The 21608-nt window shown below is 36.1% G+C and overlaps 1 protein-coding gene across 1 annotated transcript in view; it reads right to left on the bottom strand.

Annotated features, from left to right (window-relative positions):
- Positions 1–21608, bottom strand: part of LOC109067012 (XK-related protein 4-like) — a 52571-nt gene that overhangs the window by 6343 nt on the left and 24620 nt on the right. Inside the window, exon 2 of the mRNA XM_019084025.2 lies at positions 10810–11009. Coding sequence (XP_018939570.2) covers positions 10810–11009 — 200 coding nt within the window. The remainder of the gene's footprint in view (positions 1–10809; positions 11010–21608) is intronic.

Raw genomic sequence — 21608 nt, forward strand, 5'->3', positions numbered from 1 at the left:
CAGAATAGGAAGTGCTCACCAAAGCATGCAAATAAATTTATCTCGTTACTACATCTTTATGTATTCATGACTCTGGAGAATACAGTCGGAAGTGGACTAATGGAGTAGCTTGACCGTGGAAGTGTCCGTCAATGGCTCGCGCTCATGTGCGTATCACATGCAGCCCTCCTGTAATGAACGTGTTTGCGATTTCATATCTAGACCCTCTAGTGAATCACACCAAGCTCGGGCCCTAATCAAAGCTGATAAACGGTGACTCCAGAGACCTGGTTCATTTTGATGAGACTTGTTTTATTTCCTCTTCAGGGAAAACAGCCTCTTTGGAATTTTGCTTAACTGCACCTTTCCACATTTATGACTCACTGGCCCATGTGTGAGATGTTATCCATCATGTTGTCCGAAAAACTTGCTTGTGCTTAATGGAGGAAGCTTTACAAGCCATCTGCATCAGATGGAGTACAGTAAAGCAGCCAGCAGTGACTACAGGTGCATGAAGCCCATCTTTACCGCTGTGACACACTGTTCTCGTGAAGCTGGCAGCCATTGTTATGTGCTCAAGCTGCTGGAGTGATCGGTTTCTTGTGAGTGAGTGAGACAGAATACAAAGATTACACACACTGTCCAGTCTATCCTCAATATCAAGTTTAATGCTGATACTGAGATAAAACATTAATATAGTAACACTGTCTAGACAAGTTCATACTAGACATACAAGGAAATGTTTGGACCCCATTGTTGTGTTCTGTGTTCTGAAGAAAAAATAAAGTCATACAGATTTGGAAGGACATGAGCGTGAATAAATGATGAAAGAAATTAACATTACTGAGTGAACTATCCCTGTAACATAATTATTTTGGGGAAATATTTTACTTAAAAAATAAATTAAATTTACCTTTTAAATAAATGGAACTTGGTTGAATATTCTGTTATACAGTATAATGCAAACATATGGTTTAAATATCCAAATTCGTTTTGCCTGTTTTACCTGAATTGTGATGATCTTCAAAATACACTATACACTGTTTAAAAAGTAAGATTTTTCTTTTTTTAATGTGTATTTATATTTAGCAAGGACACATTTATTATGTTGCAAAATATTTCTATATCAAATAAATGCTGTTCATTTAAAATATTCATCAAAGAATCTTTATAATAATAAAACTGATAATAAGCGGAAATGTTTCTTGTCACCAAATTAGCATATTAGAATGATTTCAGCTTTAGCATCACAGGAATAACTTTTACATTTTAAAATACATTAAAACAGAAAGCAGTTGTTTTAAATTATAATACTATTTCACAATACTTCTGTTTTTAATGTATTTTTATTCAAACAAATGCAGCCTTGGTGAGCATGAGATACTTTTTTTTTTTTCAAAAACATAAAAAATACAAATAATAAATTTTTTTATTGTTGAGAAGAAATAATAGTTTTTTATGGGAGGAGAAAAAATGTTGTCATAATTGTTGTGAAGTGATTGATGGTGGTGAACCCAGTCTAATTTTCATGTAATGTTTCTCAGTGTATGATGAATTAAAATGTTTAGCAGTCATAAAATATTGTGCTGTCTTTCATCTGTAGTTCCAGACAGGCAGCATATTGCTCTCTCACATATTAAACCTGAAACGTCTCTTTCTCTTGTCAGAAAAAAGACTAATAAATCTGACATTCTCACTGAACTGAACTGTTCCTGAGATACCAAGACAGACTTTGAATTCATTAGTTCCCTCATTCATTCTAAATAAAAACCAAGTGTAAATATTCTCGTCTTTACCTCTTAGTTTGACATTCATACCCAAATCATATCAAGACAATGCAATACACAGTTTTCAAAATAATGTCCTTTTTATCGCCCTTCTGTATAATGTAGTGCAAGCTGAGGAGAGGTTGAGATAACAGGAAGCTTCAGTGCCAATCAGTTCCTTTCAAACGGCATCAGTAAAAATGCAGAATCTCATGTTCCTAAGATAACACCATGGCCATGAATAATAGAACGAGTCCTCATGTGAAATGATGAATGTGCAAAGATGTGTTCATTTGTGTCCAAATAAAGGTGAGTATTATTTTCATTTCACAGAGGCTGTAAGCTCACCGCTCGTCAAAAGCTGTGACAGACATATTTGCCATTTCTCTGCCATCTGTATTCAGATGAGCTGTGCATTATGGACACTCTACACCGAACAAAGCAGACAATCAATGGTAAAGACATTCATTGATAGCATTGCATAAGATAGCACATTCATAACAGAGAATGTGCACCCTGGGCATCTATTTTTATTAGTCTGAAGAGCGATTAAAAGCTCAGAATCTTATCTGTGGAATTGACTGTGTGATGTTGACACTCCCGGAGCGAGTGGCGAGCAGTGGTCTCATCCTCTGTGGAGGACTGCGTGTCTTTACAACAGTAAACACACACCAATTAGAAGACTGCAGTCCAGATCTGGACCCTAGATTTGAATCCATCCAGATTGTGAATAATTTCTCATAAATAAAGATAATTATAAACATAACATTATTTCTCCTCATGGAATAGATAAGCCATGTTTACACAGTTGAATCTGAAGCAAGACAAGACAAACTATTCAGCTACAATTTAATTTATAGTGAATTACATTAAAATATTCTCTTCAAATTTGTGGCTCAAAGGCAGATTCTATACTGGACAAAGCAGTAGGATTTTCCAATTCTTATTCTTTATTTTTTACTATTTACCTTTACAAGGTACTGTGGTTCTCAACCTAAAAAAAAAATTAATCAGGTGATTCTAAATGCCCTAAAAATTTGTGATTAACTTTGCTGTCAACATTCAGATTAGCTTAGCACTTATCTATGGACTTCTCTCCATTCCAGCAAAATCCTAAAATAAAATGCTGGGACGTTCCCCTTCCTGACATACATTTACTGACATACACTATTGTTCAAAGGTTGATAATTTGTTTTGGTTGTTGTTTCAGCAAGGATGCATTAAATTGTTTAACAGTGACAGCATTAGGCTTGCAAAAAGGCGGACAATTTCCGAAACTTTTTGGAAAAATTTTGGAAACTTTTGGAAAATATTGGGAATTATGAGAAATGTTCCACCCCTTTGCAACCCTACAGAAGATTTCAAATAAATGCTGTTTTTGAACTTTCTATTTATAAACTATCATGAGAAAAATGTATCGCAGTTTCCACAAAAATATTCAGCAGATCAGATTATTTCAACACTGATATTAAGAAATGTGTCTAGAGCACCAAATCAGCATTAGAATGATTTCTGAAGGATCATGTGACACTAAAGACTAAAGTAATGATGCTGAAAATTCAGATTTGCCATCACATAAATAAATTACATTTTAAAATATATTAAAATACCAGAGTTATTTAAAACTAAATCTATCTAAGTGTTTGTTTATACTGTGAGTTTTTTTCAATAGCTTATTTACGTGTTTAACCCACTTAGATTAAATCTGGCCCATTAGTAGCTGGAGAGAGCTGAGGGGGTGTAATGACTACTTTGCAAAGTGGGGTAATTAACTGAAGTAGCTGGAGACAGGCTCCGCCATCCAGCGTGTGATTCATGAGGGCTGCAGTAATTTGGAGAGGGGAGGAGGGCACAGACAGTGTGTGTGTGTGTGTGTGTGGAGTGGTTTGGAGAGGGGAATAGCTTGCAAACCACAGCATCACTGCAGGGGCTTTATAGGCCTGTCCAAGCCATTCACTTAAAGGGATGTTTCCCCCAAAAACTGACCACAGCGACACGGCCCATCGATCTATCGGCCTCTCAAATCCATTCACATTAAAGGGATAGTCTATCCAAACCCGTGAAATCCGTTCATCTTACAGTATAAGACTTTTTCTGTGGGCTATCTGGCCTGCGGCTTGGCTCCGATGCTCTCTACGACAGTGAAGGTGCATGTATTCCTCCCTCCCTCCCGCGTATCCTGCGCACGTGCAGCACATCCTGAGGAGACGGTTGCCACGGGAACCTGCCACGGTCCAGCGTGTGAGGCTGTGAGAGCAGCAGCAGTGACGTAATGCTCCTTGCTGCTTCTGCTCATGAGGGCTGCAGTAATTTGGAGAGGGGAGGAGGGCACAGGATCCTTGCAGACAGTGTGATATTGGTTATATTTTTGGAGAGGGGAGGAGGGCACAGACAGTGTGTGTGTGTGTGTGTGTGTGTATGTGAGTGTTGTGTGTTTGTAGGGTGTGTAGTAGCAGCAGGGATATGCAAACCTAAGGGCCTCTCAAATCCATTCACATTAAGGGAATAGTTTACCAAAAAAAAAAAAAAAATTAAAATTCTGTTATAATTTTTCAATATTTGCTTACCCTCTTGTTGTTCCTCGACGAGATTTGTCACGTATTTTACAAAGGCCAAGGATTTTGCAGGGTGGATAATACTAATAGCAATTATAATTAAATACATTTTATAAAAAGCATTTGTGCGTTATTGTATTTTGACGTCTTTGTTTTCATAGCGTCGGAGTCTCCAGAACGTGTGCCGTTAAGGCTCTTTCACACGGAATGCAGCGTGCGGTAAACCTGCGTGGATCATGTCCGCCTGGTCCGCCCTTTGAACACAAGAGGCTCTCCAGATGTAGGGCTGAATGGGAAAGTTATCAATGGGTCTGTCCAGTAACTACTGATGAACGCGCAGTTTTCAGAGAAGCATTTCAGTTACTCACGGTGGATGGACTTAAAGTGAGAGTTCACCCAAAAATGAAAATTCTGTCATCGTTTACACACTCACAAGTTGTTCCAAACCTGAAATTATTTCTTTCTTCTGTTGAACATAAAAGAAGATACTTTGAAGAATGTGGATAACCAAACAGTTTTGGGTCCCCAATGACTCCCTACTATGGAAGTTACTGGGGACCAGCAGCTGTTTAGTTACCCACATTCTTCAAAGTAGTCTATCTTCTTTTGTGTTCAGCAGAAGAAAGAACTTTATGCAAGTACATTTTGACAGAATTTTCATTTTTCACAAATTGACAGACACGTCCATGCTTCTAAAGGTATCGGCCTATTGTTTTATTAAAATTTGGATAGTCTGTTAATATAATATTCCATACTTTATCAGAGCTTGGTAGACATAATTATTATATTCTTAGACATTATTAGACATAAATTAATAGATTATAATTCATGTAAGGCCCTATTTATTCATTTATAATTTATATAAATCATAACTATATACATAATAAATCATCATATTTGTCATATACAATTTGGCATTTAAAAAGTTTAAAAAGTGCTAAATTATTTAGATAAAAATGGAACAAATAATAACATAATAATGTAACCTAATTTATGCAAATGAATAAAAAAAATAGAAATTAATCCCATCCAGTAAACAGCTGCTGAACTGTCAAAAAAGACAAATAATAAATAATAATGATAAATAAAATAATCAAATTAAAAATAACAATATAAATGTGTTTAGAAAAAAGTGTTGTAGAAAAGACCTGCATGAAGATTCTTCAAAAATTTTGCATTTTATTTTTCTTTAATCTTTCTCATTATAATCTATTAAAATTATACAATTTCTGTTGGCATATTTAAATGTTTTAAATAGCAACATATGGCTGGCTGATTTGACAAAAATGTTACAATTGTACCTGATCGCCACTAAAACTAAACAAAAAAGGTATGGTACAGTAATATGATTTCATCTACAGTGACAAAATTCAATTAGAAAGAGAATTAGTGGCAAAGATCAACATGAAATATGAGAACATAAGTAATTTTGACATGTGAATTTGGTGCACAGTAAGCAACAAGAAAAATATTTCACTGAACTGAAAACAAAAGCACTTTGAATAAAGGATTGCTGCTCTTTGATTTGAAATACAATTTAAACAATTAAAAAAGCTTTAAATAAAGAAATCTCAGTTGTATGCTGCTATTTCAACAATTCAATGACAGTAACATTGTTTTCAGACAGGGGTCTACAAGCTTTTCCATGCTAATGATGGAGACACAGTTGTTTCATAATGTATAAAACTGTATTTTAAGCCTGGCCTATAATAGCATGTGTACAATATCAAATAGGCCGAAATGATTTGTCATGCCATAAAATGATTAATGAAGTTAATAAAACATAATGTTGATTCTTATGATGCTTCGGTGATAACTTATCTAACTAAAAAAGGAAAATATGCAAAATTAGTACAGAAAAATGTAATGGTGTGACAGGGGACACATTTGTGTTTATGGCATACAGACAAAAATGATTGAAATGTGAAGAATAGTTAAAAAGAATGTGTTGCTTCCTGTAGTTGCGAACAAAACAGTCCACTGGGTGCATGTTATGAGCAAGGCTTTCTCCTATGCTGAAGTGTTGCAGGAAATGGTTATGGCTGAGTGGCCCATTATTTATGTGAGCAGCTAGAGAGATTTTATTTCTGGCAGGGGTCCAAAGAGAAGCTACGTAAGGGAAAATAGTGAGAAAAGATACTGCTTTACTGACTGACAGCGTCTTTTACTGCGACAGTTACTGATAAACTAAGGGAGGATGCATTTGCAGAGCGAACGAGGAACAGCCTCAGTCAGAGAAACACAAATCAATTGCGTCCTACATTTCAGCACTGCGCGTCTGCCATCAAATGGTACCCAAGTTATTTCGTCTATTTAGAAGACTTTTGAATTATGACTGTACTGCTGGGTTAAATTTTTACACTTTGCTCAATGTTGTTTTTGACTTGTAAGCGTAAGAGCGACAAATCTCAAAGGAAAGTCTCCGATGAAAGAGTTTGGAGCATCAGACGGCTCTCCGCTCTGCTCTACCAAACACCACGAGCAAAACTGCCTCCAGACCGGCTCCCACTGTCACACGGCGCAGACGCTCAGATCCTCACACTCAAAAAAAAGAGGATATTCGCAGCTCTGTTGCATTAGGAGCCCAGGACCCCTGCTTTCATAAATCATTTCTCAGCCTTGATGGGAGAAAATTCTGACAGTCCCTGGGCACTTTTGTTTATGGAAGATTATGAAGAACAGAAGACAGCACATAAAGGCACTGAAGCTTTAACTGCTAGGTAGGGCTCTGCAATCCACAAAGCACAAAAGCACAAATCAACAGATTGGCCATTTATGAACAGCTCTGGTAACATGACCATTTTTTATGAGTTTTGGTTAATGGGGGCTGACTGAAGGGTCACCACAATGTCAAACTGAAGGTTTTTAAAGTGTCCCATAAATCTACCCTAGTGTTCTTAGTAGCAATGAAAAACATGACAACAGATTACCTTCTGTTCTTAAAATCTGGCTCTGTGAAACTACATAACCCAGTCCACTTATTCTTATCCAAGATCCGCCCACTTATACAGGAAGAGGCCGAAATGTAAAGCAAGTTTGTTGAGTTAATATGATATTTAAATAACCGATAATACCACAATAACAGGCAGGTCTAAAAAAAAGAAACAACTAAAAAGAGAAATAATTCAAATAATCTCAGTAGTCTCTTTAAATGATTGTTCATTAAACATTGAGTGAGTGCACAAGTGAAAAGAATTTATGTACTTCCAAATGTAATAACTGCTGATTATATAACTCATTAATCAAAACATATACAATCCTCTTCTTGGATATCTAGTTTAACAACCACTAACTGCCTCTTTTAAAGATCTGTCAGTATGAATCTAGCATTACCTTATCAATCCGGCTTTGTTTCCCAATAGATTGATAAAAACCTTATAAAAACAATATAACTTGTTGCTTATTTACTAGTGTGATGCATCATTAGAGAAATTAGCTAGTCACAACTCTTTTCCAAAACTTTATTTCACATGGTTTAACAATATAGAATTGTCTTTGATTACATCACTTGGAGTAATAACTTCTGCTAATGAATCATTTCGAGATCAAATTAATTACTTTAAATAACGTACATGACATTGCTATTTTTGTTTTCCAGTTTTTGGGTCCACATGTTAACTAACAAAAAATTATTCTTCTAACCACCGGTCGAGAGCTATAGTTCCAACTAGACAAGTTTGTGATGCTGTTTGCGAATGTTCAAAGGAACTATGGTTTTGGGAAGTATATGTAGGTGACGGCAGAACTTGTGACCATAATTGGCTAACGATGCTTTTGGGAAACATATCCTTAATGTGAGAATGTGATCTGATTTTGGAATATTTTTGTATACTATAAGTAACAGACGAAGGGATTGGGATTGGTTAGCATTGTAAAAGTAGTTACTGCTGGTAGATAGAACATTCAAAAGTATACTTTCAAAAAAAAAAAAAAAAAAAAAAAAATGCATTAAAGATGCTCCAGTTATGAGCTGTTGTGCCCCTAATGGTACAATTTTTGCATTTTTGTCTGAGAGTGTAGCCATTTATTCTAAAGAAATGCATTTTGCAGATATACCACTATGTGGTAGATCTTTGTCCTGTGAATATTTTGTGGGGGGCTTTTAAATGCATAAAATGGATTTTTGACATCACAGCCCAGAAGAGTTACAGTTGTGAAGAGTTTGGGACTGTGAGTGATTTTGTGGTGCCATTAACCAATCAGTGTTGTCAGGACATCACTTTCCTGCTGCTCTAGGGTGAGGAGAAAACTCTTAAGTTAAGAAAACCCTCAGTGACAAATAAGAATTATTTAGGGTTTCTTATCTTAAAGGGTTGGCTGAAACCAGGCTTTGGTGATTAGAAAAAAAGATGGTGGATTCCAAATCAAATTCTTCTAATGGGTCATATGTCAGCAAAGTGAACCTCATTAAAATCAATGGGAATGCTAACAGATAGCTTTTTCCAGTTATAGGACCGCTTGCATCAGATGGTCACTACAGGATTTAAAACATCAAGTGATAAGAGTATAAACAAAAGGTGAACAAAACTTGAGTTTTATGAGTCGATTGCTAAACCTTAATAAATGCTTACCTGCCTTAATAAATGCTTGCTTTTGGCCAGGGGCAATTCCAGGTCTTTCATTTTAGGGGGGCTCAGCCCCCAGTGAGGGTGTGTATGTATGTACATATATATATATATATTTATTTATATATGTTTGTTTTTGTAAAGGGGCAATTCCAGACATATATATATATATATATATATATATCTATATATATCATATTAAATGATATATATATATATATACATATATATATTATTATATAATATATATATATATATATTATATATATATTGCTTATATATATTCAAATGAAAATGGCAAAATCGTTTTATAAAGTATGTGTTTAAATGTGCTTCATTTTCTCTGGGGGAAACAGCTGTGGTGTGATGAGGGGTGAAAGCAGTGAAATACATGTGAGCCGACTGCTCTCCCATGATATTTTGTAAACTGTATTTATGACAAAGAACTCCACATATGATATTATAACAATCTATCGATAAACACACACCTTGTCCTCTGTTTCTCGCTCTGTGCCACTGAATTCTGTATTGAAGAACGCACTGAAAGATGGGGAGGAGCCGATCGAAGTCTGCCGCCGTTTTCATATGAAATTTAAAGGGGACCGGGGCGATCACAAATTCGTGTACAATTAATGTAATCTCAAAATTTTAGGGGGGCTATAGCTCACCTTAAAAATGACCTAGCGACGCCCATGCTTTTGGCAACATTCTTGAAAAAGCACTCTGCCTCACTCTCTCACAGCAGTCTTTTATGTTCAGTGGCAGTTGAGTTTTTTCTCACTCTCTGTCCCTCTCCATCATTCTTCTATGGACAGGATGAGATGTATACAGTGACGGATGGCAGTAAACCTGGGAGTTCTCGCTCCTCAGTATGTCCTACCCTCACCCTTACAAAGACGTATGGCAGCTGCACCATTATGATAGTATCCAAAAACAAGACTAAAAAAAATTTGGTATCTCTGTTGAAAAAGACAGCATAAACCAGGTAAACCAGGTGGGTAGCTTTTCTCCTAGCCCCACTAAACTTGTTAGGCTGGTCTGTTTCGCTGTTTTTAAAAGAGCATTTGGACACTTATCAACTGGTCAGGTTGGAGAACCAGCTGGTCAACCAGCTAAACCAGCTTAAAACCAGTTTTGCCATATTGAGGGACCATCTAAACAAGCACAAACCATATTAACTAGGGTAAGAGATGAGCTAAACCAGTTCTAAACTAGCTAACTAAGACCAGCAAACCAACTTAGGCTGGTTTTCAGCACACACCCCAACACCTGCAGTGGTAACACTTTAACATTGGTAAAATTGTCACAGTCACTTCATTATTCACAATTAGTTTACAGTGTACAGGTTTGACTAGAATCAGTCTCACAGCCAATTCATATATATTTTACAAGCTGGCTAATTTCTAAGTTTAACGGTGAGGTTAGGTGTAGTCCTTCGAATGAATTCCAACAAATTTGCCACCTCATAAAATATGTACGATTTATGACAAATCATATGAATTACAAGTGAGGTCATACGAATTTGTACGAATTTGCCACCTTCTCAAATATGTACGAATTGCCATGAGATAGGATTGGAAACAACTATTTAGGGCTTATACATTTGATAAGTTAAGTTTATATTGAAATCTAGTGTTTTACATGGGTTTCTGTGAAGGTTATGTTTATGGGCAGGGGTTCAGTTGAAGTGTGGTTACATTAGTGATAATTCAGTGAAATTGTATGGGCAAAAAAGGTCAACAGTGTATAATATATATGAAGCAGAGCTTACACAGAAGTCACTTTCAAACCAAGCAGCAAATCTGTGTGGGGAACTCCTGAACATGGAGATTCCTATTGACATGACTGGATTTCAGAGAGCGATGGTAAATGTATTCGCCCCTTTAGGTGATCTAAAAACAATGGAAGCCCATAAGATGTTTGAGTGTGGTTGTGTTGTGTTACCTTGCACAGCCAGTAGTTTGTGAGTCTGTATGATGATACAGAGCTGGAGCACCAGCTGAGGTGCGCTCTCCAGAAATGTGGCCAGTAGGTGGAGCATGCTGACGTCAGCGTACTCGTACACCATCCTCCAGTGGAACCTCCAGCGGTCATGCTCTCCGCTCTTCCTGCTCCTGATGCCCAGATAGATGGTGTGAAAGTACCTGTGCGAGACACAAAGAAAACCCATTTAAAACCTCTCTCACTGACCTCCAGATGACATGGCAGAATCAGCTTCTGCGACAGACAGACAGACAGACATACAGAGAGCTAGAATATCTCATTATTTTGTCTGCTTTTCTTTTTTTAACATGACCTTACAACTGGACAGACTCTCTGTGCTGTTTTGTAAACAAGATCTGCTGTGGATGGACTCTTTTATTTTATGACGTTATGTTGTGGCTGGACAGACTCTCTGTGCTGTTTTGTAATAAATTTTTGATGTGGAAATGGAACATTATATAATTGTAATATGAATAGTTAAATACTGAATCCTTTATAATGTGTGCAAACACTTTCCACGAATAGGACACAAAATTGCATCTTTATCTTTTTTATTTCATCTTCAACAAATAATCATTGAAAGAAGGTGTTTACTCTTAATTGTTAACACTAAAGGAAGTTAAATTACATATTTTAAAGTTTTGTTATGTTTATGTTCTATTTTCTTTGTATATGAGGTTTGCAATATCTTTAAATAGTTTAAAGGTTTTTATAGATATAAGCATAAATGAACATCAAAAATAAAAAGTCAGTTTTTTTTTAAACCAAAAACATAGTAAATTACGAGACCAAATGATGCATGGCGACTCAAAAATGAGAAACTTAAAAATAAAAATAGATTTACTGTAGTTAAAAGAATATTACTTCAATAGACACTGCCAATTATGAAAATATAGTTTAATTGTTAAATACAGTTAACATCTCTTTGGTTGGACAGGGCCAGATTTCCATTTTAACACGGGACTGCAGACATGTGACGCCTTTAAGACAAGCTACCCTTTATGCCAGATAACATACTCTATCTAATAGTTCTCACAACAAAAACACAAGATGTGTGTCTACAACGCTTTTTAAAAAGTCATGGGACACTAAAGTGTTCTGTATAAATGGAAAGTGCCTGTAACTATTACATTTAAAGAAAGTAAAGAAACTAAATTATTAAAGGTTTTGTGAGTGAATCTTGGTGAGGACGTCTGCGGTTGGAATACAGAGCTCTTCATTTGCTTATAATAAAGTGAAACAGTTCCTATGCAAACACTGAGGTATTTAAAATAATGATCACATCTATATTTACCTTTCTAATCTTCCTATGATTCAAATGTAAATTTAAATGATTTAATATGCACCTCTGCAGTAATGTAAAGAATACATATGTGCTTACAGTTCTTCTACAAAACGCTATTACTATATTCACAGGTGATATCTTGGGTATTAGGAAAATTGGATTTTGCTTGTTGTACTGGAAGAATTTCTCATAGGCCTACTTACAAAAAATCTTTGCTTCAAACACCAATTAGTCATTCTGAAATCAAATCTTTATTTTATGATACCAACTCGACAAGCTGCAGCAATAATCTCAAACAAATTCACTTTTAAAAAGACTTGCTCACAAAAAGGTGGGGAATCTTTAGGAATTGCTATGGCAACACTTGCCTATTTGCAACAAAACAGAAAGTTGAACAAACCCGCTGCTTTCACAGGAAAAGAAAAGGCTGAATGTGACCGTCTGTCGCAGACAAACACACTCATAATGAGCCACTGCGACACAAAGATCTTTTAAAAGCGCTGTGTCATCTGCTAACAGTAATGGATTGGTGGTGAATGGTGTTAAGGCCTCTCAGTCTGAGGTTAGTGTGATGCTAAAGGCATCTGCTTGCAGTGATATGTCTTTGCCAAGTGACCCATCCCTGCGTTTTTCTCCAGAAATCCCCACTGTGTAGTTTACCCTTTGACCCTAATAGGCATCCAGCCAAGAACAGACACACACTTATTCTCTCACCCCAAAGATTCATTAACAGTAAGTTAAGAGCACTGCATCAGCTTGGCTGTCACGTTAACAAGAGGGTCTCCCCAAATCCAATGGCAATCAACAGTATTTTTATTGAATATGAAGGAAAAAACAAAACAAAAACGCAATGTGTACAAATGCTTATGGGGGATATAGTCTTGTTTGCACAATGTTTTGTCATTGATTTCTTTGAGAGTGGCTGCCGCCCACTCTGTCTGCCAGATTCTCTCTGCTACAGTTTGTACTTTGATCATTTGTATGCAAAGCATGATTTTATAGTACACTACTTGCCAACTTCAATCAATTCAGAGGCAATGAGTTTACAAGTAAAAGATAAAGGATACGTTGACTTACGGACAGAAAAAAATAGTTCACTAAGGTAAATGTGGAGCAGTAGACTCATATCTGACAGAAACAGCATGCCTTGAGGTATTGTGCTTGTTTCTTGAATATAAATGCTTGAATATAAATGCACAGAAGACACCGTATCAACAACTTGCCCACCTGTTATTCCTTCATGCTTACTCTAGATCAGTGTTTCTCAAGCACTTTGAAATGTTGAACATGTTTAATCTATACTGTTGAATATATAAACAGAATTTATGATTTAAAAAATATTAGACCTGTCAGAAGATTACAAGAATTTATAATAATGAATAATAACAAATATAAAAATACAATTAATTTGTAGGCATAAAAATATATATATAAAAAATAAATGCGTGTAAATAAATATATACAACTGAATTTATGACTGAAAATATTGGAGCTGTCAGACGACTACAATAATTTGTAATAATGAATAATAATAATAAAAAAGTAGATGTTTTTACAATAAAATATCTTTTTAAAGAAATAATAAATATATATAAACAGAATTAATTACTTCAAAAATGTAAGGGCTGTCAAGATAATTTATAAAAAATCTTTTAAGATTTATAATAATTCATAAGTGTAAAAAAATTAAGAAAATACATACATACACACACACACATACATAAATCAGAAGTAATGATTTCAAAAATATAAGGGCAGTAAAAAGAATTTATAATAATTATAACTGTAAAAACATAATTTGTAAAAATAAAAATAATTAAATGATTGATTGAATGAATGAATGACTGAATAAATGAATAAATGAATGAATACTACAGTATATTTCCCAGACTGCCTACATTACAGAGGAAGCTTAAGTCTCTTACTCATTCATAGTATCGATTATTTTAGTGAATCATTGCAATAATGGTAATTTTAATAACATTAAAACTTTTTAATCATTCAAGATGATATTAAGTATGAGTTAACAGAAGCACATTTCTGGTTTGGTGTCAATGAAGCTATGATGGCGCTGTGTGGCTTCGTAAAATAAAACAGTTAGGAAACACTGTTCTAGATGTGTCAGGTTGGATGTTCACGGTATCAAACCATGGCCTATTTTTTGATACTGTCTTGCCGTTGCAATGTGTAGGCCTAGAATACAATTCATACAGATCCTCAACAGATAACAGAGCTAAAAACATGAAGTGCTGATGATACTCTTAAATAAAACACAGTACACCCAAAGGCACAAGTAAAGACACTATTCAAAAAATAATTAAAGCAATAATGGCAGATTAAGTCTTTAGATGGTGTTCTCTGGCTCTGGCATAGTATCAGTAGCGACTGATTCAAAAGAAAACCATGACAAAAGTACTGCAGTCTCCTGGTGCAGAGCAGCAGGGTCGCAGTATGATCTTCCGTCTGACCTTAAGAGTGGGCATCTGTCCAGCTTCTTTATCAGATAAGTGGGCTTCAGAAGAGGCCTGCGCTTGAAAACTCGCAGTCTCCTGGCATTTCCACCACTCACCCTAAAGGCCAAACTAAGAGAGGCCTCTCATATGGCTGTTGTTTGGATTTCAGATTAGCCATGGGTTGTCTATTTTTCTGTCTCTGCAATATGTATCCCCTTCTTATACGGTCCACCAGAAACCACGAGTCCAAGAGGTCTGGCCAGCCACTGCATCATATTACTGCATGCTGTTTAAAGCATGTTATCTACCAAATCCCCTTTCAGAATGGGATTAGACAGATGTTGATGTGCATCCTCTTGGCTTGATTGGATTATTCCTGCATCTCAGCACTAAACCAATCAGAAGGGTGGGAGGTAACATAAAAAAAGCTAAATTGCTTGAGGAAATCATAATGATTCATGCATACATTCAGATCACAAATCAGTCAAAGACCACCATGTGCAGAGGTGTAAACAACAACAACAACAAAAACTTAACATAAATTAACATAATTTTTTTTTTTTCCTAACATCTTTTTAAGAAACTGATTGGTTTGTTAACTCAATAATAGTTTTAAAATAATTTAACTATTTAATAATAATTTAAAATAACAATAATAGGTAAAAAAAAAACTACTGAACAGAATAAATAAAAATAATTTAATTTAATTTAATTTAATTTAATTTAATTTAATTTAATTTAATTTAATTTAATTTAATTTAATTTAATTTAATTTAATTTAAATATTGTTCACCCAACAATGAAAATTATGGCCATTATTTACTCGCTCTCATTTTTTTTTTCAAAACCAGTTATACATTGGTTAATCTTCTACACACAAGTTAAGATATTTTAATGAAACCTAAGAGGTTTCTGCTCCCACTTTGAAAGTCCAGGGGCCAGTTTAAACCAGCTAGATGTAAAAAAGCTGAGTGTAAGCACTACATTTTTACACCTGTTCCACCAACTGAAAATACGATCAGGCGCAACTACGCCAGGCATAGACAATGCACGTCCACGCTGACCCATTCTCCCACAGTTATAGATAGCTGAGACAATGTTCACGCTGCAATGGCTACAACTACAGTACTAATATAGAACTGAATTGCTCAAGACATAACGTGAAGCCACCGCACCATGATTTCATTGAGTAAACATTTCCTAACAAGTCCTCATTTTTATATCTGAAGTCTCCATACACATTCCCATGACAGATTTCATCAAGGTTAAGTAAAATATAATAAATGTAATACAATGCTTCTCTCTAGAGTTACTTTTTATAGCTTAGGCTACAATCAAGTTTATGTGCAATTAATGTCTTTCCTGAGGTAAATGTGACTTTATGTGACATGTTGTGTTTTACTGGCGTCTTTCTGTGGCTGAAAAAAACACGTTTATAGTTTGTATTTTGTAAAAATATTTGAAATTGATTGCTGATCTTTTATTTCCGATTAAAAGTTACAAAGCACAAAACTTATTGCGACTATTGGATGGCAGGCACGCTACAAATAATGAATGGAATTAAAGACTTTCAATATTTCCAAGCATTTACACTGTCCTTCCAAGCAGATGTTAAACGGTTCAGTTTCTTTTAATAAACCCAGTTCATATGTAATATTTTACTGCCTAATTATTACATGCTGTACAGAAATATATGTTGTATTCAATTACTGTCGAAAGTGTGGTATAGGCTATATTCTACACTGAGCTTCGCGATTGATATCGCTTATCCTCCCCGAAAATGACATATTACAGTTCATGTCTGCAGTAAGAATGAAATAACAGACATGAATCCTAAAAACCAATAATGTCCGAGCAAATCATGAGTTTTCACTTTAAACCTACCTCTGACTAGGCGTAAGATTTAGTCTCAGACGTAGCATACGCTGAGATGGTGCAACGGGTATAAATTCTACACACGACTTAAAGTGAATTTTACGTCTGGCCTAGTCTTATGAGATGTTGCAATTGTTGTTATGGCTTAACGTGATTAAATGTTATACTTAAGTTATTTTTAGTTTTATTATTGGTTTTACTGTTCAATCTGTTCACAAAGCGACGATATCTCTTCACAAGACTTGGAATAAAATTTTATTTTTCAACTCTTTTGTGACCTGTTTGGATGTGAGTTTTGAGTACCTGGACTTTCAATGCAAAGAAAATTTTTCGAACTTCACCAAACTCTTATTTGGAAAACATGAGGGTGTGTAAAATATTTTCATTTAGAATTTTTGGGTGAAGTAATTCTTTAAGTAATGATAATGTACGAAACATGTACTTAACATGTATTTAAAAAGTCTATATAGACCTTTAGATCTATAATTGGAAAGCTAAAAACACACAATGCACACACCAGCCTAGAGCAATCCAGTGAGAATGACATCATACAAACCACATGCATAAATGTCAGTCCCATGCACTGAAGCTGTTGGTTTGATCATGCTGATCTGAGGCCTGTAGCTGTGCACTTCCCATCTCAAGAAAAGATGCTTCTTCTTCCTGCTGACATTTTTCTTCTTCTCTTCAGGCTAGGGGCCTCCTTTTCATCACTGTCTCATTTAAACTCCCCAACCATCGCCGCTACTGGCCATCACATACACACACAAGTGCATCATCCCTTGGCACAGTGTACAGCTCAGTGCTTCCCTAACCTGCCAATCAGGTAGTGGAAAACAGCCCTGTGAGAGTGCTTAGATTTGTTTGTACTTTTGTTGTCACAAGTTGCATCATATTTTAAAAGTTTTTTTTAAAACTGCATCAATCACATATCAACCTAAAAAACGGCCTTTGATCCATCCCTGATCTTCACCTTTAATATTTAACCCTTGACAATTTAACATTATGGGTTACAAACAACCGAGGCAACTTATTCAAATATTTTCAATTAATATTTTCAACATTGATAACAGTAAGACTTCTGAAGAATCATGTGACTCTGAAGACTGCAGTAATGTATATATATTTACATAAATTGCCCAGAACAGGCTAGTGAGAATGACATACAAACCACATTTCTGTGTGCTAGTCCTATAAGGACCCGTACATTAGAGCTGTTGATTTGGTGAGTCTTAGGGTGAATTCAGCTTAATTAGGACACCCCCCCCCCCAGTTATCTCAATACCATCTCTCTCTCTCTCTATAAATACAAACACACACACACACACACACTACATATATATTATGTAAACAAAAACTTATTTTGGATGCGCGATTAATCATTTGACAGCACTAATGTCAAATATAAATCATTATTACGATATATATATAAATCGTAATAATGACTCACAATGTTGTTTCACATCATCATTTTACTTGATGAAATAAATGCAGCCTTGGTGATCATAAAAGACTTAAAAAATCATCAAAGAAAAAAAATATTCACAATTTTTGAATGGTAGTTTATATTAGCCCATATGAGGTGCCAGCACTTCAGGTTTTTATCAGTACATATGAGGATCCTGAATCATTGGACTGCCACTCCATTCACAGACCAACATAAAAAAAAGCAACGGCAGGATCTGTGGGCAGTGGATGGTTATTTCAGGCTGAATGCACATCCTCCTGACCAGGGAATGAACCCTCCATAGTACACTTACATTATGAATGGGGATCGGGTCATTGTTTATTCATAACAGTTCGATTGAGGTTCCAAAGTCTCCCTCTCCCAGCACACCAGACAAGTTTATACACAGACAGGCCATTTCTAGGCAGTGACACTATATTGTTTTTGACTAGCTTTACTTATTAACCACTAAAAATCACTTGTTTGGTCAGAATAAACTCCTAAGAGTTGTTAAAAGGTATTTTATCCATATTTTAGCTACCAAGGGAGCCAGAAATACTACTCATGCTCCTTCATGATGCTCCAACCGAAGATTCAGTGAAGTTTTATATAGTCCTATACGCCAAGTTTGCAGTGTATCTGTTACAGTCAAGTCAATCTTCCTCTTCAAATGTAGCTCTTGCGTCTCTATATACCTCACTCACAGGTGGTCACTCATTGAGATTCAGAGGAGAGAAACTCAATCAGTAAAGCTGCACTGGACCGTCATGGTGAGAAATCATATGCTCTTCTATCCACTGAAGTTATACGTACTATAACTTCAGCCGATTTGGGTTTATACGCTTAGGTTACTGAGTGACATGCATTTCCAGGCAGACTTTTCACGCCTGAAAGAACTTGACCTGTTAATGGCAACAGGAGGAGCAGTCAGTGAGGAACAGGACTTTGCTTTTACAGTGGAAGGCGAGCGGGACGGCATGAGTGACAGCCACAGACGGTCTACAAGGCACACAAGGGAGTGCGTCTGCTCTTCATCTGGTTTCTGGGCACCAGGGGTCCACGCGCCTCCAGAGGAAGGAATATGCTGCGCTGGTCTCAATGCACAGACTTACAAACACTAAAACTCTGGAAAGAAAGTGCAGCTTTTTGAAAAAGCACTTTGATGATTAATTTATTGCCAGGCAATACTATATACTGTTTTAAAAGCAATCTGCAAGAACTCAAAAAAAAAAAAAAACGTCGGCAAGTAACGGCTGTGGTGATGATTTAACAGCCACCATCACTCATACAAGTGAAAGATTACACTCACAGCAATATGCTGGCGATGCATGGAATGATGCCTGCTCGACTCCGACTCACTGTAAAGTAATATCAATATCACTGTGTAGGCAGCGGGCTGTCACACAATGGTGGATGGACTGATGCCACGCTCTGATGGCATGTAAGAGACGGCTGGGAGGAGGACGTGTGTTTGATGTACTGTTTGCTACTTGCACTGTGTGGCTTCGTTCAACAGACACATGAGTCAATGCAACTCTGACCTTTCATGGTCTTGGACTATGATACAAACAGGCAACAAGGTTGTATTTTTCCATTTGGAGCATAAAGCCTCTTGACCTTGCTGGTTTTCTGTCTGTGCAATGCAAGATGAGTAATCCCAGCATTCAACACTGTCCCTTCCTGTGGAAAATGCAAGCAAATCTTATCCATTTTACCAAGCCAACTTATACAAGAGTGTTTATTTAAATACTACTGTTTGAAAGTTTTTGCCTGGTAAGATTTTTAATGCTTTAGAAACACGTCTCTCATGCTCATCATGGCTACATGTATTTAAACAGTAATACTGGGAAATATTATTACAATTTAAAATGATTGCTTCCTATTTTTATATATTTTAAAGTGTCATTTATTCCTGTAATGGCAATGCTGAATTTACATAAGCCATAATGCCAATCTTCCTTCAGAAATCATTCTAATATGCTGATTTGGTACTCAAGAAACATTTCTTATTTATTATCAATGTTGAAACCTGTTTGAGCTGCTTAATATTTTTGTGGAAAAGATTAATCTTTTTTTTTTAGCATTCCGATGAATGGAAATTTCAAATGAACAGCAGTGACTTGACAGAAATCTTTAGTAATTTATGAATGTCTTTACTAACATTTTTGATCTATTTAATACATAAAAATTATATATATAGGGTGACCATACATACTCTTTTTCCCAGACACGTCCTTGCCGTGATTTCCATATTGCCTAAAATATCCACGTTTTGACTTTGTTTTTTCTGTTTTCATACTTGCTGAAAGTAATGACTAAAAAGTAGTTTGACCAATAACATGGAGGCATTGTACATAACCAACCAATCAACTGATGTCATACAACGAGCGGCCTGCACAATGCTGTTTCAAGATAAACACACCTAATATGTACGTGCATTTGCATTGCTTTGACCGTTCTTTGTAGATCCCACCCTCTCACACACCATGATTGGCCGATTCTGTAGAACGTGTCTGGAAAAAAGAGGACGTATGGTCACCCTAATACTAGTATCTGATACTGATTAGTACCTAGTGGACCAGTAAAGCCATGTTGTTCACTAGCAAGTTTAGTGGGTGAACCTGGTAGACTAGTTGCAAAGAATCCAAAACACATGCTTCACATGCTAACGTGTCCAATGTTGACCAGCTATTTAAATGGTACTCAGTGTACCCAGAGAATAAATGTCTCAAGGCATAGCTAAAAATCCAGCATGGCAGCAGACATAAGTTTGGACTGAAAATCTTAACTTCCACACGGCCCATGGGGCTCGTTGCAGACAGGAGGCCAGAATTCAATATACTTACACAGCTGCCCAAAGCCCATCCAGTGATAAATGTCTGCTGTCCAGTTGCCAAGAGGGACCGACTCATTCCAAATCAATTGAACCTTGTTATTCAACAATTACGCCCATCTTTTTGCTGCATGATGACAGAAAGAAGGTCACTGGCACACAACGCATCATAAATACTCACCGGCGCTAAATATTGCTGTGTACTAAATTCTTGACACGGCCCATCTTTCGTGCATTTACCAGTCACTGCATGATTCAGCAGGAACATAAGTTAGAAGCTTGTGAGAAGAACTACTGCTGCAAAAACAAATTTACGGTGGGAAAATTTCCATGAGCGACAGCAGTACTGCCAGCCAAAAATAAATAAATAAAAATATCAGCAACAATTGTACGGTTGGATTCACAACAGGCCCAATGTGATAATTTGGGAATTTAATTAATAAATTCATAACAGATGTATTATAAACATTCAGTTCCTTTGAATTTATTCACACACCCCAGACATAATTCAATCAAATGCGATTTCAACAGCTCACATTCAAAAATGACTGTATAATATCCTTTAATTATGAGATTAATAATGATAGCAGTTAGTCATGCTGCGCAATGGAAGCTTAAATCTCACAAAAAAAAGCTAATTGGGAGGGTGGAGAATGAGTTTTTGGTTGTCTGATATGCAGTAGATGGGTCAGTAAGCCATGGAGAACCATGTCATTCACTCATGCCAGAGGGAAGATAAAGTTTTGTCATCTGAAGAATTGTGATGCCATGACAGTGCATTGTTACAAAGGTTCACAAAGGAATGAACAAGGACAATGGAGAGAAAGATGACAGGTGAGTTGCCCCACGCACGCAGTGACCAAATAC

This window comes from Cyprinus carpio, chromosome B2 (genome assembly GCF_018340385.1).
Source record: "Cyprinus carpio isolate SPL01 chromosome B2, ASM1834038v1, whole genome shotgun sequence".
Taxonomy (NCBI): domain Eukaryota; kingdom Metazoa; phylum Chordata; class Actinopteri; order Cypriniformes; family Cyprinidae; genus Cyprinus; species Cyprinus carpio.